We start from the raw sequence: 26,771 nt of genomic DNA on the forward strand, positions 1-26,771 counted from the left end.
GAGGCGCCTGACCGGCCCCGCCCAGGCGGCGGCCGCAAGATGGCGGCGGTGCCCGGGACAGGGAGCACCACCTCCCGGACTACACTTCCCAGCGGGCAGCGCGCGGAGCGCGGCCAATCAGGGCACGGCGAGGCGTCTCGCGGCGGGAGCGCGGTTTTGGCGGGACGGGGAAAATGGCAGCGGGGCGACGGAGGCAGGGGTGGGAGCAGGGGCAGGGGGAGATGGCGGCGGCGGATGTTCCAGCCGGTACCATGGGCAGCGACTGGGAGCGAACCCACCTCTGGCTCTGCCTGCTGGCGCTCGGCTTCGACCCGGATGCTGCTGCGGAGTTCTTCGACAGGGAGCTCGATCTGGGCGTGTGAGCCCCGGGGGCGGCCGGGGAGGGGGAGAACATGGCGGGGTGTGTGTGTTTGTGTGTGGGGGCCTTCTGTGGTGCGTGGTGAGGGGGACGTGTCCGAATGGCGTTACAAAATGGTATCCCGCATTAGTCCTGAGCGACCGGTAAAAACGCTCTATAAACTCCTTAGCCTAACCGTTCCTGACGCAGCTGTGTGTTTGTTTGCTAGGTCTATGTTTGATACACCAAACGTAGGTGCTTTCCGCGTTGTTGCCCAGTTCTTGTTTACCAAGTTGGATGAGATGCGTGCAGAAGAAGTTTTCAGGTGAGCCTTTGGGTTGCTCAGTTCGTGCTGTGCACATAACGAACCATGTGGTTTGCATGGGTGCTGAAGTAAAAAAACGGTCTCCCGAGGAGTACTGTAGGTAAAGAACGTGCTGTCACAGAACTCATTTCCCTTTTATCACAAGTCTGTAATGCATAAGAAAACTTGCCCTAGTTAAAAAGGTTTCTGACAGTAGCTGTAACTTGACAAGTTTGGTAAAAATTTTTCCTAGCTGAAAAATAATTTATCTCTTCCATTCATTTCCCTTACCAAACATCAAGTAACTTCTTCCTTTTATGAATACCTGCTAAAATCTTCAACATTGTGAGAACCCTATCTTAATGTATTCTCATATAGCTGAACTATTTTACCGTACAATTTAAAGAAATGGCTGGAGGAGAACCATTGTTAAGAAAATTATAAGTTCTCAGGCTGCTTTTTCACTTTCTTTTCCTGAGTTAAAAAGAACTGCAGACAAATTTGTTTCTGAAATAGTCTGTAATTAACTTTTTATGGCAAGAAGACCTAGCTATTTAACAGACTTGTAGCTATTCTTCTCGTAGGCAATATTACCATATTCTCTGAGTTCTCCAGGGGACATCACTAAGAAAACTTCGTCTTAGTTCAGATGTTGTAGTGGTTAATTATGTAACTGAGTATTTGGGTATGTTTTGAAGTTGCTTTTTTTTTTCCTCTCTTCTCCCCTCTGCTGTTTTTGCATGGAAAAGGGACTGTATGTTACCAGAACAAATAACCAGAGATAGTGAATTTAGGAAGCAATGTTGTTCATGGCTAAAAGATATCACAGTAAGTATTACAAGAGTGGGAATTGATATGCTGCTGGTTTCTGTGACCTCATTCTTTTGTTTTGAGAGAACATATTTGAGTTTTAAATAAAGTTGCTTTACTAGACAAATAGGTTTTATCTTATGCCTTATTTCACACAGCTGATGATAGACTTCTTAAAAAAATTGTTTGGCAGAGCATAGGTGGCAAAGTCTTAATTTTGGATCAGAAAACTGTTGTGTATTGCTTTTGGATGACAATATTTTATTACACAGAAGTCATAGAATTGTAGAGTATACTGATTTGGAAGGGACCTACCAGTATCATCTAAAATCTGTGTGAGATTCCTTCCATCATTGAGAATAATTTGCTTCAACGTGGGAGATAATTGCTTAAATTAAATGAGAGAGTGTTTGTTATTGTAAAAGTGGTTTCAGATGCATGAAAAACTTTTAATGTTAATCTTTCTTCATGGGGAAAAGAGAATAAAGTTTAAGGCAGGCTTTCTAAATGGAAAGAGACAAAATGGCTTGCTTCAGGAATCATTGATTACTATGCCTTCTCATGCTGCATTTGTTTTAATAAAGATCTGATTTCTAGATCTTTAAGGTACTGGAGCACTTTTATTTTTGACAAGGTGAAAGCCAGCCATACAAAATCTTTGAGCAAGATAAAAGTGTGACAAAATACACTGATTAATGACCTCAGTAGAAAATATGAACAGGAAGGGATTACATTTAGGAGTGAGGAGAGCAGAAGTTTTTAATATTTACCTAACACTGATTTCAGTCTTTGCCTCAGAGCTATTTTTTATATACGGAACTAGGGGTGGTGGTAGAATGTTCAAAAAGTGTCAGTCTCTTCCTTGGACTAGAAAAAGCGTCAACGATGGTGGCAAGGTAAATTAGCTTTGCATCGGACTTGCTAATAAGTAGGCTGCAGTGTTTTTGTACTCAGCAGAGTGTTTGATGGCTGTTGTTTAGGTTTTATTCCTTAGTCTAATTTTGTGTTTAAAATCTATTTAACTTGTTCAAGAATGAAAGCAAAAGCTGTCTTCCTCAAATTGCAACTTCTTCATTTCTTTCTCCTGCTGGTCATAAATTTATTCACCTAATGTATCGGTTTGCAAGATATGTAATGATTGAGAACCTGAGAAAGAACTCTGTAGGTAAGCTGTAACAGAATAATAACATTATTTCACTTGTCTGGTTTGATGGTGAATCTGTGAAGTGCTTTAACATATGCCAAGAGCTTTAAGTTAGGTCAGTGTTGGTTGCTCAGTTCAAAGTTTTTAACAGGGTTGCTGTGCACTAGCATAAAGCTGTTGCCGGTAGAACAATGCAGATTATTTTCCTTGCTGTTGTTTTATAGATCTTGTTCCTAAGTTTGTCTGTGTGATGTGGAGGTGGGTTGTCTGTGCACGCGTGCAATGGTTCAGTTCAAAAGTATTCTTTTCAGCCTGTGCTCTTTTTCACAACATGAGTAATTCTGAAAGATCAGGACTGTCTGTTCTAGGCATTTAATGTTCTTTTGGTGACATAAAGAACGGGGAAAGTGGGTGAGAGTGAAGGAGGGAGAATGTATGCAATAGAAAGAACTGGCAAAAAAGATAGTATCCTGAATACTCTACTTCAGTCCAGGTAAAATGGGCAACCTTGTTTGTGATTCTCTTAATTAAAACTAGGTAGAACAGGAAGTTGTCTATTTGCTAAAAGTGAATGATATAACTCAATTATTAACTTTCATTTAGGCAGCGATACATCTTTTGCTGAAGCTGTAAACTTAATGCCTGAGGGTATGTACAAGGCAGAAGTAAGATGTAGTGTGGCATGTAATAAACTCCTGCAAATTTTGCAAAAGGAGGATATTATTCGAGAATATAACAAAAAATCACAGTAAGTAATGTATTTAAAGAAATCGAGTATTTTCATAAAACTTTTTTGCATGTGTTTTTAAAAGGATTTGAGTAGAATGCATCTGATTTTTTCCTTGTGAGTTTTGCTGAATGTCCTATTTTTTTCCCCCTTTGCCTCCTTTAATCAACTGTTCTACTGTTTGGAAGAAATTAGTTTTTCAGTTAGGAGGTGCTATATACTGGAAGATAGGATTACCTGGGCACTAAAAATGATCCAGGAATTCTGCATGTATAGCACTATGATTTCTGAATACTTTAAGGATCATATCGTAGAATAAAACTGTTTCAGGATGAGATATTTGGTCATTGCTTTATCAGTGTGGGACACGTCTTATTTGCATAGCCCTTAATTATTTCACCAACATTATGCTTTTTCTTTATTCTTGTTTATGAAAATCACTTGCAGTTTGGGAAACAAGAATAACTGGAACTTTGGTCAGTTACATAGTTATATATCACTGGAATTTACAGAAATTGGGTAGGATACTTCACATGACAGGGGTACTGTAGCGGGCGGTTGCAAGCTATTTGGGAAAGAGCAGAAAAGGAGGAGGGGATGCAGTGTAGGTAAAAGAGCAGTTTCAGTGCATGGAACTTAGCTGCGTAAAAGGGGATCAGTCTGTTTCATGACTTTGGATCAAAAATCAGAGGCATTGCCGCTAAGACACGTGGTGTGTGTCTGCTACACACCCCTCAATCAGAGAAAGCTGATGAAAATTTGATCTGGGAAAGTTTGCTTCTTAAAGCAAGTCAAACACATTTTAGGCTTTCAGATCCTAATTCTTACTGATAACTTGAACATACCCTGATATTAGCTGGAAAAGCAATACAGTCATGTGTGAGCAATCTGGGCAACTTTTTGACTGCACTGAAGATGACTTGGTAATGCAGTCAGTGGGTGTGCTGAATAGGAATGATGCTGAGTATAGTAGTAACTAGTAACTTCATTAATGTACTTGGTCTAATAAAAGCCATGCCATTGCAATAGAATAAGTTACAGCTAAATTTATAAATATCTTAGTGGCTTTCCAGGCTGTACAGTGTCATTTTCTCTACAGTGTCATGGTAAGGAACTTGTATATCCATGTTTGCATTGTTCCAAAACTGCTCCAGTATGCAGATTTGGAAAGAATAAGTGTAATCACATAATGATTGTAAGGAATTCTGAGAGTAGCAGAGAAAAACTATATTAAAAAAAAAATCTGTGGTAACTGTTGATTTTTTTTCCTTAGGTTTTTAATTAAAGAAATAAAACAGATAAAATCTGAATATGCATACCACCAGCAACAGTTGTTTAAGTAAGTACTTTTCCTTGGAGCTAAGTTAGCATATATAAAATGAATTTCTTAGCTCTAAGAAATGTTATGAACCATAATTTCATTGTAGTCCACTTCTGTCTTGCATGTGCGTGTAGGATGAAACTCAATGACCAAAACAAAAATGACAAAACAGAGAGAATTCAAAAGGTGAGTATTCTTAATCTGTGGCAGATTACTGTATTTCTAACGTTTTTACAACACTTGCTCTCAGATACTGGTATTTCTGATTGTCTGCCTATGATTATGCTAGCCCTTTCATCTGCTCTTACGCTGTTTTGATATTGTGCCATTATAGTATTTCAGCAAACATTTTAATGTAGTATTTTTGTCCTTCTTGCCTATTAAGGTCCGCAATATGTGGACATTTGTAATGGACATCTCTGAAAAAGGAAACTGAAATCGTAGACTCTGTAATTGAAGGGCATGTTGATCAGTACACTTTAGCTGGAACTAATGTCAATGTTCCACAGCTGTTGGCTGACAAAGTTGAAAGTGAAATGCACGAAGTAAGTGATTTTTGTCCTTTTGTCCTAAAAAAAGTATGTAAAAGTTTGTTGTGATTATGCTGCTGTTCTGTATTGGTGGTGTTTAAGTTATGAACTTTTAAGTAACTGCATTGTTAAATCTGTCTGATTACCACTTGAATTTTCATTGGTCAGACATTATAAAACTTGGCCATTTGAACTATCATTCCTAATGGATTTTGTTTCTAGTGTGCAGTATATGTGCTGTTTAGGCCTGCACCATCTTCTGAGGCAGTCTTTAAAAAGAATACCCCATTAGTTGAAGCATTCTTAGTTCGTACAGCTTTTTAGCCTGTCTTCAAGCAGATGATGCTAATCAGGAAAACCAACCTGAAGCTTAAATCTAACAAACAGGGATGGAATCAAACTGCAAACTGGAACATTGTGTGCTTGTGCTGAATATAGAAGACATAACTTTCTGATATTGATGTGTTGTGATTGTTCACGTATACGTTTTTTCTCTTGGAATACTTCAAGGTGTGTACAGGAAATTTATATGAAGGTGAAAAACTGAATTTTTTAACAGTCATTCAGTTATTAAATGAAGCCCTGAGGATCTTAAGAGATGAATGTTGTCAATTTAAATCAAAACATTTCCAAGACATCAAGAATACAAGTGAATTCCAAAATAAAATACTATCGAATTTGAAAGCAGTGAGGTATTTGTCTGGAATTTTTGTCTTGTTCTTTAGTTTGAAGATTGTCTTAGAATCTTTTCTAAAATTATTGTTTATAGTGAGAACGTTAGTTCTGTTTTTTTCCCCCTCTGCCTCTGACAAATTCACCTTTGTCTTGATTGTCCATTCAAGTAATCTTTGTAATTCTTCACTAGGTAACTTCATTCTCTTGCCCTTGCTTCATGGATATTTTAGGGTTTGTTCTTGGAGGTCTGGTTTGTTAGATGATCTGCTTTTTTCCTATTACATAATTAGCTCTGTGATTTTAAAACTTGAACTGAAACTAGCTTAGGGAAAGTTTAAGCTTGTATTTTAGCATGGTTTTTCTAATTCTGCTGTAAAGAAGCACAAGGACAATCTAGCAGCTGATTTTTAGATTGTGAATTTTATTTATTTTTTTGTGCAAGAACAAATGCATGAATAAGTTCCTGCATATCAAAGGTTTTGCAGCATGAGGGGAACATGTAATATGCTCCATTTTTAAGCAGAATTTTTATCGCCAACAACAAATGTATTCCTGTTCATTTTTCATGCTCATGTTATAGGCAAAAAATAGAAGAGCAACATTGTATGTCATTGAGAGAATCGATTTCTGGAAAACAGAAGGAGTTGGAAATGAAGTGGAAAAGCTTTCTTGACTAGTGTGCTTTTTGTTTAAAGAGAGGTCCAGATCCAGTAAGTACTGTTCAGTTTATCTGATTCTGGGGAAGAAAAAGAATGAAGATAGGAGGGGTATACGTCTAAGTTGATGTGTTTTATTGCAATAGAATGCTATATAGCTCTGTTAAGCTTTGTATATAAGGTTAGTGAATTAGATAGTACAGCGTAGCAGAAATTGCTTTATGAACTAGTTTTTCTTTTTGCAAAGAAGATGCGCTTAACTTAAAGACAGCTGGTGTCTTCATTTGAGATGGTGAGTGGAACTACTTTGTCAAGACAGTAGATCAGCATAAATAAGGGTTAATACTTTTTTTTTCCCTCTGCTCTGGAAATAGAGCTTTCATGTGCTGTCACTGAACATCTGCAGAGTTGTGGTTTTCCCCTTTAAAGTGTTATATGACCAACGGTTTCATTCAGACACTCGTATTTCTACAGAGATTCAAGATTATACCCTTGCCTAGGCACACAGCAGAGACAGCAAAAGTTTCATGTTGAGTCTGGGTGCTGCTTTGAAGAAAAGCTATTGTAAATGTGTTAATTGCTGATGTTACACACTTTTACTCAGCTTGCTTGTATTTTTTTTTCCTTTTGATAGGATCTTGATTTATTACAAGCTATGTCACTCTCTTCATACTGCAGAAGAAGCTTATGAGGATACAGTCTCATGTTACCTTACAACATGAATTCCAGGTATGTGGACCAGAGGAGCTTCTATCAATTGTGGTGGGAAGAGGGAAAAGAAGTTCCTTTGAGTCTGGAAGACTTCCTACTTTTGTTTGCAAGTCTCTTTGACAGTCTTTGATAACCTGGTTCTGAATGAATGCTCGTCACAATTGCCTAACGTTCTTTCATCTTCATTAATATGTGTAGGGGAGCAGATAGAATCCTATCTCTGGAACATGCATTCTGAAACAACACAAATAGGTGGTGGCTGTTAGTGGCATCTGTGGCTGCAGGTGGTTCCCAAGCAAAAATATTAAGATCCACTTGCACTGGTTATGAATTTGCTTGAAGTGTTAATGAATTCCATCTTGTGAATATTGTACAGAGGTGGTCTGAGTCGCTTTTATCACCTGGGAAGCCTGAATGATAGCAAAACAAAAGAAGCAATACTAAAACTCTGACATTTTCTAGATATTTGTGACTCCATTTATGATATAAATTACAAGAAAGATGATGAGACATCGGGAAGTATGATGGATAATTCAACACTACAACCAACAAGATGGTATGACTTCAATGAGAAATTGATTGGGGAAAAAAAGGGCAGTGGAAATCAGAGAAGCTTATTTGTAAGCATCAAAGGAATATATTTCATTAGCCCACTCCTTACATGTCACAACTACCTAATTGGGCAAGATGGTCCTGATGTAACTGTGGCTTTCTCCATCTGAAGACAGAGGGACCAACTGGCTGCTGCCAGGTAGAATGTGCAGCAGTGGAGTTGCAAGTTTTTAGCTGCAACTTTTTAACAACATTCATTCAAGTTTCAAGAGGCAGAGGGGGAAAAATGGAGAACTCTCTTTCTCAGGCTGGGATGAGGTAGCCAATACATAGTTGTTACTGCCTGAGACCAAGAGAACAGATATTCACATGTTCCCTGGTTTTGTGTTTAAAGAAAAAAGTAAAACAACAAAAGAAAAAAAGAAGAAAACTCCAAACAAAACCAAACGGAAATCCCAGACTTGAGCAAAACTATCGTGCTAATACTTTATGAATGGGGCTTTTCTCACAAGTCTTCTAAAATCACTTTGTCACTTCTGTTATTACAGTTCCAACAAAAGATTAAAACACAAGACTATAGTATTATATACAGTATTATGAAAGGTTTTGACCTGTCATTTTGTAAGTGCAGGAAAGTTTAATGCCCTTTTTGAATAATGCTGTTTCAGGATAGAAATCCTACAGATAGTTGCAAGTTGCCTAATAGAAGAGAGAGGGAGTTAGCAAAGGAGGCTGTCCTATACTTAGTCATCAGCAGCTGTATTTGCATATGAATCTCAAAAGTTGTCCAAGTAGTTAACAATTAAATCGTGTATTTCTCTCACTGACTTGACACAGCATTTTTTTGTCTATTTGTGATTGTAAAGACAGCTACCAGTAAGTTAAAGTTGCCATTATTCTTAACTAATTTTGATAACGTTCTTAACTAATGAGGGCTGTACATCAGATGGTAGAGTGTTGCCATTAACACTACAGTCATCAGAACTGATAAGACTTGAGTATTTGGTAACCAGATGATGTGTGTTTAAATATTTATGAGTTTGCTTTCAGGCAGATCTGTGGATATCAGAGGGATTTGGAGGAAGAATATCTAGGGAAAAGTACGTTATCAAGTCTGCAGAAGACTTTGCAGTTATGTTTGATAGCAGAATGTAGAAGACTTGTTTGCAAAAAATACTGCAAAAACACTTATTTTTCTATGTGGTAATCAAGTAAAAGAATTTCATAATTATAAAGTTTGGGAGACTGATACACAAGTAGGGCTGAATCTGCTCTAATTGTCACATGTTCTCCCTATAGTAAAGTTGCCTTCTGATGACCGGGACGAACTGAGAGAAATCGTAACGGACAGATACGGTGTGCACAAGTATATGATGGCATTTTACTAAGGCTTGCATGCCACTTATTTTCTTTCTAAAATGGGTTTTTTCTTTTTAGGATCTCTTCAGAATCTTTGGACTTGTCAGAAGCATCTGAAAGCAGTGACACGTTAATTGAAAAGGTTATTCTTCAGTATTGTCCTAAATGTCAAAGAAGTTAAACTTCTGTAGTACTTGCTTTTTTGCATTGATTGGAGCCTAGACCTAGCATGCTTTTCTTTTTTTTTAAATCATATGACTACGTTTCTGAATGAGTCGTAGACAGTGAAAGCTAACTGCCACAAACTTCTGTAAGCACTAGGAAAGGACAAGAAGAAATATAGGCACTTGCTGCTGACTTCTAGCACAACATACTGTTTGTCACAGATTCCCTGCCAGCTGAAACAGTTTTTTTGATATGAACAATGGTCACACTGGTTCCTTTAAGCTGTGTGTGAAATTAAGGGGTATAATGGGGCCTAAAGGCAACTTGGATGTGCAGTTGACCATTGTACAGTTGTTCACTGCAGTGTGTTTAAAGGTAATTGCAGGTGATAAATCATGTGTTCTGTACAATAGTTTATTGTAGCTGCTATTTATGTTCTACTTTTTTAAAAATACGAGTGTCAAAATGGTTTGTGATTAGTTAGAATTTAAGACTTTGAGATATTTTCATTGACATAAACACAGAAGCCATTGCTCTCAGAATTTGCGCAGCAGCTCCTTCATGCTAGTTTTCGGACGCTTGAATTTAAAACTTCTAATAATTCCTGTGTATTCCTCTAGGACTTCCATATTGAAACTTACAATGGGAAAGAAAAACCTGTCACTCCAAAGATCTCAGAGGAGACGGAGGAGGACCTCACCATTTCAGAATCATTGGAGAATACAGTTATCCAGACAGGGTCTGCTGTCCAAAAGGAAGACCCTCTTAAGAAAGCCAGAGAGGAACTGGCAGAAGAGGTTAGGAAATGTTGTGATTTTCAAAAAAATTTTTTTTACATAAATGGTCGTTAAGTTCAGAGAACAAATTGCCAATGTTATCATAAATACCTCTTCTAATCTGTTTATATGAACAGATTTTTCTGTTAGGTAGTAATCACCAAATTTGAGGAGTGACCACCCAGTTAACTAAACCTGAAAGCGTAGAGCTTGAGCAGTTATAATTTTAAGCCATTGTGGTGGTTTTACCTTGCTAGGCAGCTGAACTCCACCACAACTCAGAAGAGGAGGGGAAGAAGAAAAGGGAAGAAACAACTCATGAGTTGAGATAAGGATAACTTAATTGAAGGAAAAAATATTATTAATAAAATAATTTAACTAAAGGGAAAAAAGGGAAAGGGCAAAAGGGAAAAAAAAATAACAGGCAAAGGCTGTGTGGAAGTGCAGAGGAAAGAAATTACTCTCTACTTCCTACAAACTAGCGATGCTTGACCACGTTCTTAAAGCAGGGCCTCAACGCATGTAGCACACGTGTAAAAACAGATGTTTTTACAATGAGAGCCCACCCCTCCCCTCTTCTTCCTTTTTCCACCTTTTATTGCTGTATGTGACATATGGTATGGAATACTCCTTTGGCTGCTTTAGGTCAGCTGCCCTGGTGATGTTCCTTTCTCACCTTTTGCCCACCCCCAGCCTGCTGGCTCTTGGGGGGGTTAGAGGGATTCCTGATGCTGTGCCAGCACTGTATTGGCTGCTGCAGGGAAAGTTAACTCCATCCCAGCCAGACCCAGTACAGCCATCATGAAGTGAGTAGTGCTTTCAGTAGAATCATGGTATGATTTTTACCACCTTTCGTATTTTAATCTACAAATGACTGCATATATTTAGAATTTAGCAGTCCTTTTTTGTTTCTGAAATTCTATGAGCTAAATATTTAACAGGCTTGGGGTTTCTAGGCAAGGATTTAACTTCTTTGTTTCCAATATTTTAGTTAAGATTTAAATGAGGTATTCCTTTAGAAAACTTATTAAATTTACTGTAGCTTGATTTGGAAAGTAAATTACATCTTTCACTGAAAGGGGGCAGTTGGTTGTCATCTGCTGAGATGTTCTGTTGTTGGAAATGTAGCTCTAATCTTCATTCTTGTACTATTCTTGACCAGCGTCTCAAGTATCTTCTGAGCCCATTTTCTTATTTTTAAGATGGATTCATAGACGACTAGGGAGCTTCAAATCAAATTCTGATTTCACTCCTGTATCTTAATTTTATGTTTGTAGGTCACTGTGCTCATTTTTAAGCCCAAACAGTAAACTGCAGACGAGTCAAGAGGTTCCAGATTCTTCAGATGATTTGAAGAATGGTATTTGCTTGGGTCCATAGGTTGGCAGAAACAAAGAAGTTACAATTTTTTCTCAGAATTTGCGCTTTTCTAACATCCTACAGGTTGTAAAAACCGTGACATCTGAGTCACCTCAGAGTGGTGGTGGAGAAGGAATAACATTAGAAGATCTCATTAGCTCACTGACTTTTAACCCATTTTTGACAAGGCGGCAAATTCCCCGAACTCCTGAAAATCTGCGTAAGTCTAAACCCTGCTTTTATAATACTCTGTCACTGATTAGAAATGTGATTAATTCATTGACATTGTAGATACCACACAAGAAGAAAAGTAATTCACTTAGTGAAGCTGCAAGTTATCCTAACCGGCTCCTTTTTGTGTAACACAGTGTACTATGACTAATGAACACACTGTAAATTTGCTTTAACGTGGATGTGCCCTGTGTGTGGAGTCCCCTTTCTGTTGTGGGGCAAATGGCTGGGAAAACTAGCGTACGCAGTATAAAGCAGTAATTACATCCTCTTTTGTGGATTGTTTATGTTACTAAAGTGACCGAAGAGAAATACATTAATGGAGAGTATGAAAGAACTAAAATTTTACCTGGGTTTGTTTCATTTAGTTACTGAAATCAGAAGCTCGTGGAGAAAAGCTATTCAGACTGACAACTCATCAGACACAGAGCTGGCCCCAGCTGAAGTCATGACAGAAGAAGCTCCAATGGATGCTAGTCCTACAGTACAGAATAAAGCAGATCCTACTTTAGTCTGGTCTACCTCTTCATCTCCTGTACCTGACTTTGATTATCCCTTGTTAGAAACAAAGTCCCAACTAAGTTGTACAGAATTTACAGCTCAGAACCAGATGAGGATAAATAATATCAGTGGATGTCCAGTTTGGGAAACATCTGGAGTGCAAGAGAATGAGAGTGATAAAGAACAGGAATTAGAGCACACTGTTTTGAGCAGAAATTTTGTACAAAAGACAGAAGAATCTACTTGTCTAGATGTAGAGAACAGTGTAAATACTCTGGATATTTTTTCAGAAAGCAATAGTAAAATAAATACTGTACCCTCAAACCAACTTTGGGATTCTCTAGTGGATAGAATTCTGCAGTGGGATGCACCTTCAGTGTTAAGTTCTGACAACTGTGAAGTAGCTGAGGCAGGAATACTGCATGAGACTCTTCCAAAAGATTTTGATAGCATAGATGCTAATAAATCTACAAGCTCGGAGTCTGATTTTGATGTATTGAACAGCAAGGATGTACCAGGTAGTACAAAAATTAAAGACTGTGCTCAAAAATCAAATCTAGATGTACAGTCTCAGTTCAGCAGATACGAAATGCTGAAAAAGATTGCATCTGGAAATAGAGAGAAACTGCATCAGACACATACTGGAGATGAATCTGTAAGTTATATATCAGACCTAAATCTTAGACCAGAAAAAGAAAGAGATGATTTTTGCAGCGCTCTGGATCTGTTCAGGTTGGATGAAGAATTTACCAAGACACCATCACCGTTATCTTTTCCCAAAGGAAATCATTCCCTGTTGCCTTTGCTGGTGTTCTCTCAAGATCTGGAGGAAATGGCATCAAGGATACACAAAATCTCATTAGACTTAATACATAAACTGAAGGGTAAGTGTCCACGTATTTGTGCTAAAGTAACAAGGTGTTGTCCATTTTGACTCCAGATATACTGCCATAGGTGTCCTACTCTGAACAGCTGAACCTTGATAGGGAAGTGTGGGATGAAAGATTATTTGTATGCTTATTCCCTATGGAAGGTGAGACAAAAGCAAAGCAAACAGGCTTCCTTTCTCTAGTTTTATCAGCATCTTGCAAGTAGGAGAAAAGTTATTCTTTGACTTTCTAAGGAAATCTGCAGCTGAATCTGAAGTTAAATTTTGAGAATTCATGAGGTTGATATGAAATAATGTTTACTCTGAGCAAATTTGGCTATTTAGAAATGCACTGTAGGTAACTGGAACTTTTTTGGTTTCAGTCAGGTGTTCAGTCTATAATACTTACTGGTACACTTTTTACTATGAAATATTCCCATCCCTGGAAGTGTTCAAGGCCAGGCTAGATGGGGCTTTGAGCAACCTGGTCTAGTGGGAGGTGTCCCTGCTTATGGTGGGGGGGGTGGAATCAGGTGATCTTTAAGGTCCCTTCTAACTCAAACCATTCTATGGTTCTCTCCTGAATTCCAGCCTGTCCCCTGTGCTTCCAGTATAGCGTCCTCTTTGGTTAACCATTGTTGCAGTGCTTTATTAGATCCAAGGTTGACTTTTGATATACATAAATGAAGATGAGCCAGTAATAGCTATACAGAAGATTGTTTCACCAAAACATATATTTTTAGTGGCATGCTAGGAGTTTAGCAGAACAGGTCAGTCTCAAGGACGAGTGAGATTTGTGTTTTGCTATGGATTACCAGTTTAAATTATCAAACAAAGTTTGTGATGCTTTTTCAAGTGGTGCTTGAGGAGGAAAGCTTACTGTATGCATGACTCATGTTATTTGTAAATTTACTTGTAAGTGGTTTAGGTTAGATTGCTTAGTTCTGCTTTACAGTAACCTCACTTGAAGTAAGAGAAATAAAATTCTGCTGCTGTGAGTCTGCTAGTTACAGCTCTGAAAAATAACTTTGACTTTCTAAGGCGCATAGTCTTTTCCCCCAGTGCTGTAATACAGAACTTAACACTTAGTGTTGTTTTAGTGTATTATTTTGTGAAAAGAGCAGGTGAGGCTGTGACGGAAGTTGATTGTGAGCATGACTGTGCCTTTTTCTTATTTTCCTTATCAAAGGGTAGAATAGAAGATATTTTGGACTAAGATACTGCCAGTATAGGAGGCAACCTGAGCAAGGCTTCCAAGCATTCTCTTGAAATGGAACATGAACACTCGTGCTATCTATTTTCCTCTTAATTCTGCTGTACAGGTGCAATAAAGTAACTTAGCCACAAATTTAAGCAAAAGCTGTATTGGTAGCAGATAATTTTATCAGACTGGAAACAACTAAAAAAATTAGAAGTAACATTTTATATGTTTTCTTTTAATATACGCCAGATATTTCTGGAACAGTATTTCTGTCAGTTAATTGAATATTACACGATGTTAACTAATACGTTTTTTATTCCAGATGAAGAGCAGTTGAATGAGAAGCTGGGCACAAAGGAACCATCATCAGGATAGAATTTGTAGAGCATAAGCATAACCATAGTATTATAATTATGGTGCACTTGTGAGTGTAGTATCTTCTCCAAACACTACCCAGATGAGAAGCTGTGTTCCTTTTATTTCTTGCTGAGCCTATATTCCAGACCGCTTGTTCAAGCGTCAGTTGCCTTTCCTCGTTCCTCCAATTCTATGTAATCCACTTCAGTATTCTGCGAACAGCCCATCAGCTGTGTACAAAATGATATATTTTGTAAGCACAGTTTAAAAAATAGCAGATGATGTGGGTATGATGTAATTTTAGAAAATGGAAAAACAGACTCAAATGAGAAGTAATGAACTCCTTATTAAAATCTGTCTTGCCTTTTTGAAAAACGTGTGTATTTTGTGCTCTCTCTTCGTATGATTCTCCTCTCCTTTTGAGACTTCTAGTCAAGTATTACCATCGGTTTTCCCGGTTGATAAAGACCCCCCTTTATTAAAAAAAAAAAAAAAAAACTGACACTGAAGTGCATATTCTTTTAGACAGTTTACTGAATAAAATTTTTTAAATGAAGTTTTAAAAATTTATGGTTTGTGATAGTGTTAATGCTACTTTATTTCTGAACAGTAGATATTATCTAATTTTTATAAGTATGTATATTATGTATACATACATGTTTATGACATTGTGATGTAGCTAACTGACAATATATAAAATAGGGGAAAAAATTGTAAAAGTTCAAATTCCGCCAGATAAACTATGTACTACAGGAGTACTGACCCCTAACCTTATGTGTTTACAGTATTTTGAAGCATTTCAAAGCAATTTTGTTTTTCAGTTCTGGTGTATCTTTCTCATCTTTTCTTCCAAAACAGTTGGAGAAAGGTTGAGATTCTTCTTAAAACCTATATATGACATTTTCCTTTTAAAGCAGAATTTGACAGGTTTAATGAAAAGAGATTTATGTGGCCAGTTGTGGAAGTTATAAGGTGGCTGCTGACTGCTAACTCATTGAAGATACTTTGTTCTTGTACCAAAGCACTAGCAGCAGAACAGCTAAGAGGGGAATGTTTTGTAATACTCCATTTCCATGTTGATCTAGTCATGGTCAGAGACAGAATTGGAAGCTCAGACAATATCTGTGGGCTGTCTGGAATAAACAGAGCCGTGTTGCTTGCAGAACTGTGTGCTCTACAGCCTGGCGCTGGTGACTTCACAAAGGCTTCCTAGGTGACTGTCCCAAGGAGTGGTGCCCTGATCAGGGGGGCCTTGAAAGCAGGACCCACAGAGCTCTGGTCAGGACACCACCAGGCCAGGAAAGGAGCTGATGAGCTGGGATGTGCTCTGTCAGTACAGTCTGTACCATCGTTGTGCGCTCTAATGATGCTTCTGGAGGTTCCCAGATTCTTTTCTGATACCACTGTCTCCAGGGACTGCTGCTGCTAAGGAGATTTTTCCACTATAGAGCATTACCTGATCTGTAACCGTTTTTCTTAGCAAACATGCCTCCCACGTCTCCTGTGCCTTTGCACAAGGTTGCATCCTTGAAGAAATGCGTTTGTCAGCTGCGCTCCTGCGGGTATGTAAAAGAGGATGGGGGAAGGAGTTTGGAGTAGTAGTTCCTTGGCTAGCAAGCTGCATTGCTCCTTACGGCTGCAGATGTTTTTGACTGCTATAAGTTGCATATGGAAAATTAGAAATAAAGGTATTTTAGAGCAGTTTTAAAACAGTAATGATTTTTTCCACATAGTGCCTATTGAATGTTATGGTTCTTGGTTTTGTCATAAGAGTAAACGTGTCAGAGAGACTTCCCATTTTGGCTTATGTAAGTGGATTGCCTCTCCAGGAGGAGAGCTTTAAACTTTGCCTACAAACCGGCTTTTGAATAGGTGTTACTGTCTTTGGTAAGTGTTTTATTTAGTACAAAGTGATACTTCCTCTGTAAACATGCAAATTCTGGAAAAGACGAAGGGTGAGAGCTTTACACATGCAAGAGACAACTGAAAATAGCAGGACGCATTAGTAGTTTTGTTAAGTGTAATTCTTGTGAGTGTACGCAAGCTCTTTTCTTGAAAGTAGTAATGAACTTTAGGCCTTCTGGCATGAGATCTGTTCTCCCATACTTGCAGGTTAAAAGTAAAAATTATGATTAGGTAGAAAAAATAATCTGACTCTTGCCTTAGTTTGCTTTAAAGTTGTTAAATTATTGTTGTTAAAGACAGTAAAAAGCGAAAGATGCCCACACAGAGTTCACATCAGCCTGGTATGCATTATTTTTATTCATCATGAGTAACAAATGCATGTACTCCAAAAAGAAAACTAATACAAATGTTACCAGACTACTAAGCTGTATCTTTTAAGTTTTTTTATCAAAGTCTTACCGATAAGATACAAACACCACTGCTCCTTCCATTCTTCATCCTGTATTTACTGTTCCTTTTTTTGATTGTTATTTAGATTTGACTTTGGAACGTGTTAAAGAGAGGAACAACAGTGATTTGATTATCCTGTTAGGGGGCCACGGTATCAAGGACCTAAATTTATAGCACTCAGATCTGGGTTGAAAGGGATCCTCTGGTTCTGACCAAGTACCACATAGGCCCGTCTTTGAGCCTCTCAGTAGTCTTTCAGGAATCATAGAATATCCTGAGTTGGAAGGGACCTGCAGAGACAATTGAGTCCCCAAAGGAGCTAGATGAACTGCTAGAGTAGCTAAATATTAAAGATGTAGATAATACCTTTATTATGGCTTACCTTAAGAAAAATTAAACTGGATTTTGGATTGCTGCCATGTTCACAGTTCTGGATTAAGAAGTAACAGCAAAGAACTTTGAGCATGGATGTTGTTTGTTTCCTGTGAATACCTGGCCTCTGACTGCAAGTAGTATATATTAAAGAAAAAATATCTGTGTGCTTTAGGAATCTTTTTTTTAATTGATTACAGGCAACTAGAAAATTATGGATTTTGTGCTGTAGGTAGTAGTTCGCCTGCCTATTGGTTTGTGGTGAATACTTTAAAATTTTGGTTAGGTTTATATTAGGGTGACATCATAATTATGTTGAGATTTAGGATGAAATCCTTCCCTTGTGGAGCAGTGAGGAGGTGGAGTTGGGGGAACAACAGTGTGTTCGTAGCAGCTACAGATACAATTTTGTGCAATGTTTTTGTGACTTCTGTACTAGAGAGCAGTCACACAAACTGGCTTTTTGTAGCAGCAGCAACACTGAGGTGTTTCAGACAGTGAGTTTGTAGCTGTTTTCTTTTTTCCCATCCCAACAATTTGTGTCTTCTGACTAAAATCTCTGAAACTAAGAATGTACATGGGCAAGAGCAACTGCAAACAAGGCTTCCTTCCTTCCTTGGTGGTGCATATCGGGTACGTTTATGCACAAGGAAGTAATACTGAGCCCATAGGCCATAAGCTCACAGCTGAGGCCATCGTAATGCCTTGCTCAAGAGATGAGCAGTTTTCACAGTTCCATGGGGATCAGTGAGAACGAGGCAGATTTTTATTCAGTGTATTTGATAAGACATTAGGAAAAATTTCTTTACCGTGAGGGTGGGTGGTCAAACACTGGAACAGGCTTCCTAGAGAGGTGGTTGATGCCCTGTGCCAGTCAGTGTTCAAATGGCTTTTGGGTAATGCCCTCAATAGTATGCTTTAACTTTTGGTTAGCCCTGAAGTGGTCCAGCAATTGGACCTGATGGTCTTTGTAGGCTCCTTCCAACTACCACTGTTCTATTCTGTAAGGGAACAGGACAAAATTATGTGCTGTAACATGGTGTAGCATTTATTTATAGTTTATATATATATGTATGTTGAAATGATTGTATGCTTTTGCATAGTAACTCATAACTTTTCATTGTTTTGTATGGAGAAGAGTTTGTTCATCTTCAGTGTAGCTATGGAGAGGTTTCTCAGAGTTGAACTGGTAGATGACATAAAATAAAAGTAGCTAACAAATATTTTATTTTTTAATTGGTGAGAGGAAGAAGATGAGTAGGAATTTAAAAGAGAGTACTCCAGTTTGAGATGAGTCATGTGGTCCTTTAGCAAGCTTGAATTACATTCATGGCTTGATAGTTCTGGTTCACTGTTGTGGGTTGCATCATTTGGAAAAACTTTGCCAAAAAATTACTCTATCCAGTTTCTGCTAGTGATTTGCAGAAGAGCTCTGTCTTTCCACCTGCAGCACTTACGCAACTTCAGGTGGGCTAACTTGTTAAATGTGGTACCGCTTGGAAGTGGCTCTTCCATATAATATGGAGAGCAGCTTCTGGACCATGCTACCTACCTGGTGTTACCTACCTGCACTCCAGTCTATGCGAGGCTGTTCAGCTGTGCCTGGTGCATTGCGTGTAGGCTCACAGATGGGGAACTCTGTTTAGTTGGCATAAAGCAGAAATGCAGAGGGTTAGAGTATCTTTCTGTTCCTATTCTGGGTACATCAACAATTCTAAGTCATGTATCACATCTGGTGGTGCTTTGCTTTGTCACGAACAGTGGTTTCTGATACATTTACATGTAGGCAGAGACATCCCCAACAAGTGGATCTAATCCATAATCACTCATACATGTTCTTTCTGGCTACTTAACTGTCTCTTCCAGCTGCAAGCATTTTAGCAGTAAGCAATTATGAAAACTAGGCAAGCAAAGCTGCAAAAAGCAGTTTCATGTTTAATGGAAAGCACCACAGGAGCCAGGGACACAATTATATCATTTGTGTTTGTGTGTGGACACCTTTAATTGGTTAAAGAGCTTATTTACACAGTATCCTTCATAAATAAATAAGTGAAACAACTGAGCAAAGACAAATAGACTAAGAACAGTCCTTGTCCCAAGAAACTTTTAGGTGAAGACAATTCAATGCAAGAAGTCTAATTAGAGGTGTGGAAGATAGATGTTTTAAATCCAAATAGGACTGATGATGTCTATGCTGTAGCTCCTGCAGGTAATAGTTGAATGAAAAGAAATGACGGGACATAACTGGTAGCTGTTGCGAGTAAAGTAGATGGTAGCTAAAGTAGCCTGTGAGAAAGAAAGGAAGTGGTGGGCTGTGTGTTACCAATGTGATTCAGAATAACACAGAAAGCTGTACATGTATGCAGGAACAGTGCTGTACAGATAATCAAAGATCATTAGGTAAACTGAGAAATATGTTTCCCCTGTCCTTGGAACAGGTTTGCTTATAGCTATTCTGGTTCCATGTTGCATTACATGCTCTTATGAGATGGAAATAGTGTTTAGATCTCAGTCAGTTCATTTTAATGGAAGGACTAAATCAAAATTCCTGGTAGTAACTTCTATCAAAGGTGCTTGATTGTGAATTTTGCAGTGTAGATCATCTCAGGTTCTGAATCCAGGCAGCTCAGCCATTATTCAGTCCATCGTCCTGTCTGCTTACCTAGTCCATGCTTCACCAGTTTGTTTGTGAGAACATTAAGGGAGACAATGTCAAAAGCCTCACTGAGGTTGAGGTAAGCAACATCCACTGCTTACCTCTCATCCACCAAGCCAGTTTTATCATTACAGAAAGCTATCAGGTTGGTTTAACCCTGATTTCCCCTTCATAAATCTATATTGACCTCTCCAAATTACCTTCTTGCCTGGAATTGGTTTTCCAGCATTGTTTGCTCTGCCATCTACGCAGGGTGATGTTGAGGCTGACTGGCCTGTTTTTCCTGTTCTTGGTCTTAAAGATGGGAATGACAGTTGATCCCCCCCCAGTCCTGAGGAGCCTCTTCTTTGGGGGTTGGACACAATGATCTCTTGAGGTCCCTTCCAACCCCTACAATTCTGTGATTCTGGTTGCCACAACCTTTCAATATTAACTGAGAGTGTCCTCAAAATGATATGGGTGAGTTTGTCTAGCACTTGTGGGTGCTCCATCAGGTCCTATGGATCTGGATGAGTCCAGTTTGTGTAAGTTTCTTAATGTGATCCTCCTCCGCTAGAGGTAAGTCTTCCTTTCCCTGGACTTACCTGCTAATGTCAGACATGGGACAGCTGAAGGCTGGTCTTCAGCAGAGACCAAGGCTGAGACAGATTCAAAGGTCACGCTCTCACTGTGTAACACAGGCATTCAGGGAGTATCAACAGCCATTTATAGGAAATCAAAGCAGTTGATATTGAACTAAAATGCAGACAATTTGTGCAAGGCAAGAGTCATTTCCTGGGGCTTGACCAGCTATGCTGATTTTCCAGGCAGGTTTTCTGCAGTAGGAAGAACAATCTCTGTGGCAATGCTGGTAGTTGTCTCTTCAAGTTACCTTTCAAGATTTAGTCAAGAGTGTATTTTCAGCTGAGTAAGCTTTATTCAACATATGTCTATAGCCACTGTTTCACAAACGTGGGAAGTGCTAATATCATAAAATCATGATTTTATCAAGGGTTTACCGTTTATCAATTTGGCAGTATTGTCTTTTTTTTTTTGAATAGGTAGGAGTGCAAAATTAATATTTGTCATTTCAAAAATTCTTTTTACATAGGGGTAAAGCAAATGTATCCAGAAGAGAAGAGTTTTTGTGATGTTAGGCATTCTGAGATATCTTCTTTCATAGGCCTCAACATGGCATTATAGCAGTATACAATTCTGGAAAACAATAAAACATTAAAGTCTCAAACTATTAGATGGGTTAAAATGAAGATAGCCTAGCAAGAAACAAAAAAATAGCTTAATTATGTTGCTTCAAAATCTATGTATTTTCATGGGTCATTGAACAACTAACTATACCTTCTGATGGAAGACAGTGTTCAAAAATGATGGGGTCTTTCTATTGAAACTAGGTCAGGGTTATGAAAGCACAACTGCTCTTGGTGGGGTTTTGAAGATAGGAACTGCTACATGTGTTGTGTTTCTGAAGTCAGCAGGGCACTTGTGACCTTCAATCCATTTTCAGTTTCCTTGCTAGAATCCTTTCTTTGCTTTTCAGGCTCTGGTGAAACTTGTTTGTGAGTGGAAAATAGTTTGTAAGGAAAATAGTGGCGGTGCTGTATATGAGTAGTGTATTTTTGTGAGCCTTGTGGTCTTCTGCAAATCGTGCATATGCCTTTTTGTTACATGGTTTGCCAGAATAATTTGCAGACCTGCATTTTGTGCCTCTAGCAATAGCTGACACTCAATTGACCTATGGCAGTAGTGCCTTATGAGTAAACTTACTTCAAGTGTGTTGGTCTAAATATTTGAAATAGTGTCTCTAAATTATAGTTCGACTTGTGAGACAACTTCAGTTCAAGAGCTAGTTGTGGCTGGAATAAAAGGGCTAAAGGTTTGCAAGTTGTCATCTTTCTGCTAGACATCCCAAGCATCACAGCTAATGTCACAGTGCCCCTTAAACAGCTTTCTCCTCTGTCTTCCTTCTCCATCAGTTTGGTTACATCGTGAAGAATTTGCTGCTCTTTGCATGTATGGAAAGAAGTGACCTGGGGATGTGAATCCTGGATTTCCCCTTGGAGTCACCACATACAGGTTTCTCAAATCGCAGGATGCCTCACGCTGTGAAGAACATTCCACAGCTGCACACACTCAACGAAAAGAACAGGCAAGAATCAAGACTAAGTGGTAGGAGACATCAGTGGAGTGCCACCTGCTTATACCCTTGCAGATCTGGCTTGGTTAACATAAACCCGCTTTACCTGTTTAGTATCAAATTCCATCTTTCCTGATTTTAGGAGAATTAGAGAATTTTAGAAGAACAATAGGAGATTATTTTGTCTATTTACAGTGCATGTAAATAGATGGCGTTTGAGGTGTATTTTAGTGTTGTTGGATTGGTGCATTTCTTTGGGTAGAACAGCAGTACTACTTACTGCTGAAGCTGCCTTGTTCCTCTGGACAACTGTTCCCATTACTCTAGGTACAGTAAAGGGTCAGTGAAAGGGGGTTTGTGAAAAGGATCGTTACTCCCTGTGAAATCACTATTTTGTGATCCTACGAGAGACAATTTTAATCAGCTTGTTCTCTCAAAGTTATATCACTGCATGAGTCATGTGTACCATCTGCTGACTGTAAGATAAAAGCCCAGGATAATGGGAGCAAGCGAGAACTGATTGGTTTTGCCCGTGGTTCGTCAATGTCCTGATTTTTTTCACCAGAAGATGGCAGCAGGCTGATGTTAGTCACAAACTTTCCTGACGCTTATTGTTTGATAAATTTTGTGATATGGTTCTAAATATTTGGAACTGAGTAGTTTGCCATAGCTGACAGTGTGAAAATGGACATTGCAAAGCACTGTGTGTCAAGCAGTTTTGTGGCTTTGTAGGTCTGTCTGTCTGCTGGCCTGCAGTCCTCTTCAAGTCTTGGCTTTTGTTCCTAAACATCAATGACAGACTTTCACTTGTCAGCATCTCAATAGCATTTAGTTTGGAAGAAAAATCAAAGCAGGTGGAGCTGATGCTTAAATTAGTTTGTATTTATTGCATATTGCCTTTCAGTTCAGGAAAATGTTTCATTCTGTTAGAATTAATTTGCCTGGCAATAAACTTCAGTTAAGTCTGGATGTACGTTTTCTATGAGAAAGCGAAATTGGAGAAAGAACTGGAACTGATATTGTATGATGCAGAAATAATTCCTGTTTGCACTGAGAAGCCTATGTAAATATTGATTAAAAAATGTGGAGTTCAGCAGCTATGACAGATGTTTTGTGGTATCTTTAGTGGAAAATAAGCTATGTTAGCCAAAGAAAAGATTTTTTTTTAACCCTGTAGCCATAAATTAATCTTTATTGTAGTAAATATTTATAAAATTATAAAATAGGTTGGGTTGGAAGAAACTTTTAAGACCATCTTGTCTAAGCTCCCTGCCATGGTCAGGGACACCTCCCACCAGACCAGGTTGCTCAAAGCCCCATCCAGCCTGGCCTTGAGCACCTCCAGGGATGGGACATCCACAGCTTCTCTGGCCAGCCTCTGCCAGTGCCTCACCACCCTCACAATAAAGAACTTCTTCCTAAAATCTAATCTAAATATATCCTTTTTCAGTTTAAAACTGTTATCCCTTGTCCTATCACTACATGCTCCTGTAAAAAGTCTCTATCTTTATTATAAGCCCTCTTTAAGTATTGAAAGGCTATTATAAGGTCTCCCTGGAGCCTTCTCTTCTCCAGGCTGAACAGCCCCAACTCCCTCAGCCTGTCCTCAAAGAAGAGGTGCTCTAGCCCTCTGGTCATCTTCATGACCCTCCTTTGGAGCCACTCTAATGGCTCCATACCCTTTTATATTAGGGACCCCAGCACTGAATTCAGGACTCTAGGTGGGGTCTTATGAGAGCAGAGGGAGAGAGAAAATTACCTCTCTCAACCTGCTGGCCACGCTGCTTTTGATGTAGCCCAGGATATGGTTGGTTTTCTAGGCTGCATGCACACACTGCCAGCTCATGTCCGAATTTCCATCCATCACTACCCCCAAATTCTTCTGTACAGACTTATTCTCAATCCATTCATCACCCAGTTGGTACCGATGTTTGGGACTGACCTGACCCAGGTGCAGCACCTTGCAGTTGGCCTTATTGAACTTCATAGGGGCTCACTTCTCAAGCCTGTCCAGGCTCCTCTGGATGGCATTCCCTTCCTTCTGTTTTTTCAGCTGCACCTGTAAGGTTAGTGTTGTCTGCAAACTTGCTGAGGGTGCACTCGATCTTACTGTCTGTCATTGATAAAGACATTAAATAGCACCAGTCCCAATACAGACCCCTGAGGAACACTGCTTATCACCGATCTCCACCTGGACACGAGCCATTGACCACAACTCTTTGGATGTGTCCATCTGGCCAATTCCTTATTAATAAAATAGTTTACCCTTCAAATCCATCTCTCTCTGATTTAGAGAAAAGGGTGTTGTATGGGACCATATCAGAGGGCTTACAGAAGTCCAGGTAGATGACATCAGCTGCTCATCTCTTGTCCAGTGATGTAGTCATTCCATCACAGAAGGCCACTAGATTGGTCAGGCATTGATTTGTCCTTGATGAGTCCATGTTGGTTGTCTTGAATCACCTCCTTGTCTTCCATATGTCTTTATGTGGTTTTGAGGAGGGTCTGTTCCATGATCTCCCCAGGCACAGAGGTGAGGCTTACTCATCTGTACTTCCCAGGTTCTTCCTTTCTATCCCTTTTAACAATGGGAATGATGTTTCCTTTCTGCCAGATACTGGAGGCTTTGTCTGACTGCCAGGACTTTTCAAATATGACAGAGAATGGCTTGGCAACTCCATCAGCCAGTTCCCTCAGGCCCCTGGGATGCATGTCATCGGGCCCCACAGCATTATGTAGGTTCAGGTTCATCAGGTGGACTTGAACTCTATTTTCACTTACAGTGGGAGGGACTTTGCTCTGACAGTCCCTGCCTTAAGGTTCAGGGACTTGAAAGATGTGGGAAGAGTGATTTGCCAGTGAAGGCTGAGACAAAAAAAAGTTGAGTACCTTGACCTTCTCCCTGTCTGTTGTCATCATTTCTCCCATTTTGTTTATCAGAGGAGGTACACTCTCTTTAGATTTTTCTGGCTAATGTTCATGTAGAATCACTTATTATTCTTTGCAACCCTTGCTACATTCAGCTCTAATTGTGCCTTGGATTTCTTGATCTCACCCCTACGTGTCCGTGTGGTGTCCCTGTACTCTTCCCAGGCCGCACATCCCTGCATCCACTGCCTGTGCATTTCCTTCTTACTCTTCAGTTTGCATCAGCAGGTCCTTGTTAAGCCATGCCGGTTTCCTGTCTTCTCTGCTTGATTTTTTATGCGTGGGAATTGAGAGCTCTTGTGCTCTATGACAAGTCCTGCCAGCCTGAACAGTTCCTTTATCCCTAAGGACAGTTTTCCAAGGGATCTCACCCATTAAATCTGTAAACAACTTTTTGCTCTTCTAAAATTCAGGGTCCTGACTCTTTTGCCAGGCCAATATCCCTCAAGATAACAAACTCTACTAGGGCATGATTGCAGGAGCCCAGACCATCTCCAGTCTTGACCTCTTTAATTAGTTCATCTGCGTTGGTGAGCATCAGGTCCAGTAACATTTCTCTCATTGGGCTATCTGCTGTCTGCAGCAAGATGTTATCCTCAGTGCACTCCAGAAGTCACCCAGATTGCTTACAGATTGCCATATTGTTATTTCAGTTATCATGTTATTAACAAGCATGAAATGTCGGTCTCGATACATGTATGGATTGGCTATTTTCAAGTGTTCAGATAACTCAGAATAACTTTACCAATGGCAAAAATCTCCTTCTGAAGAATGTAATTTCTTAAGTAAAACACCAAATCTAGTCAGTGTGATCACTTACCATCGCTCTAGGTTTTGATAAAAATGCCAAATCTTCAGATTTCCATGTGTATCTTAGGTTGTGCTTCTCTGAGGTATTCAAAATGGCAAGGCACGTAAGAATAAGTTGAGTCTGGAGAAGAGGAGGCTCAGGGGAGACCTTATTGCTCTCTACAGCTACCTGAAAGGAAGGTGTGGGGAGCTGAGGGTCAGCCTCTTCTCACAGTGTTAGGACTAGAGGGAATGGCCTCAAGTTGTGCCAGGGGAGGTTCAGGTTGGAAATGAGGAGACATTTCTTCTCTGAAAGAGCAGTCAGGCACTGGAACGGGTTGCCCAGGGAGGTGGTGGGGTCACTGTCGCTGGGGTGTTCAAGGAAAGGTTGGACGTGGTGCTTAGGGACATGGTTTAGTGGGTGACATCGGTGGTAGGGGGATGGTTGGACCAGATGATCTTGGAGGTATTTTCCAACCTTAATAAGTCTATGACTCTATGATTCTAAGAAATTACCTGGCCTGAGATCACTTGGGCTTGCCAAGACCCACTTGGCAGCTAACAAAGACAAACAACGGACTGAGTCCAAGAGGGCACTTGTTGATTCCCACATACTGATTTCTAGTTCACATCTGTAGCATCGATGTGCCAGCAGCTATTTTTACTGATCTGTTACAGCAAAACAAGCTAGCCACTCCCAAACTAACAAATAAGCAGAAGACCAAAATATTTTTGAACTGACTCTCAATGAGTCTTTTCCTGTGGAGACGTTGTTTGGTTGTGTTATTTAAATTGTAGTATATTCCACAGAGACAATGTGTCTGGACTGATCTTCCACGAGCAGCTGTAATTGCAATGTTTCCTAGCTTCTGAACGCTTTGTTTTTCACCATTGGTTCTATTAACTCTCATAAGAACCGAGCAGTACTCCTTGAGAGGCATATTACTCCAGAAAAC

The 26,771-nt window shown here is 39.4% G+C and overlaps 1 protein-coding gene, 1 long non-coding RNA gene and 1 other non-coding gene across 3 annotated transcripts in view; all 3 read left to right on the forward strand.

The window, feature by feature from the left end:
* Positions 1 to 34: 34 nt before the first annotated feature.
* On the forward strand, positions 35 to 14,959 carry LOC136788609 (HAUS augmin-like complex subunit 6). The gene is given in 17 exon segments (XM_066987171.1): positions 35 to 358; positions 567 to 662; positions 1,391 to 1,469; positions 2,484 to 2,616; positions 3,199 to 3,343; positions 4,596 to 4,661; positions 4,778 to 4,829; positions 5,029 to 5,057; positions 5,059 to 5,188; positions 5,684 to 5,865; positions 6,429 to 6,524; positions 7,673 to 7,771; positions 9,205 to 9,268; positions 9,912 to 10,088; positions 11,511 to 11,646; positions 12,026 to 13,042; positions 14,550 to 14,959. Coding segments are annotated over 17 exon segments (2,739 nt in total). The 5' UTR covers positions 35 to 173; the 3' UTR covers positions 14,603 to 14,959.
* On the forward strand, positions 9,006 to 9,135 carry LOC125183976 (small Cajal body-specific RNA 8). The gene has a single exon (XR_007166920.2). It is a non-coding gene; the product is annotated as a small Cajal body-specific RNA 8 (non-coding RNA).
* A 253-nt stretch (positions 14,960 to 15,212) lies between the features above and the next one.
* Positions 15,213 to 26,771, forward strand: part of LOC136788694 (uncharacterized) — a 47,036-nt gene continuing 35,477 nt past the window's right edge. The window contains exon 1 of the long non-coding RNA XR_010827330.1: positions 15,213 to 16,146. This is a non-coding gene — a long non-coding RNA (uncharacterized lncRNA). The remainder of the gene's footprint in view (positions 16,147 to 26,771) is intronic.

This window comes from Anser cygnoides, chromosome W, assembly GCF_040182565.1.
Source record: "Anser cygnoides isolate HZ-2024a breed goose chromosome W, Taihu_goose_T2T_genome, whole genome shotgun sequence".
NCBI lineage: Eukaryota > Metazoa > Chordata > Aves > Anseriformes > Anatidae > Anser > Anser cygnoides.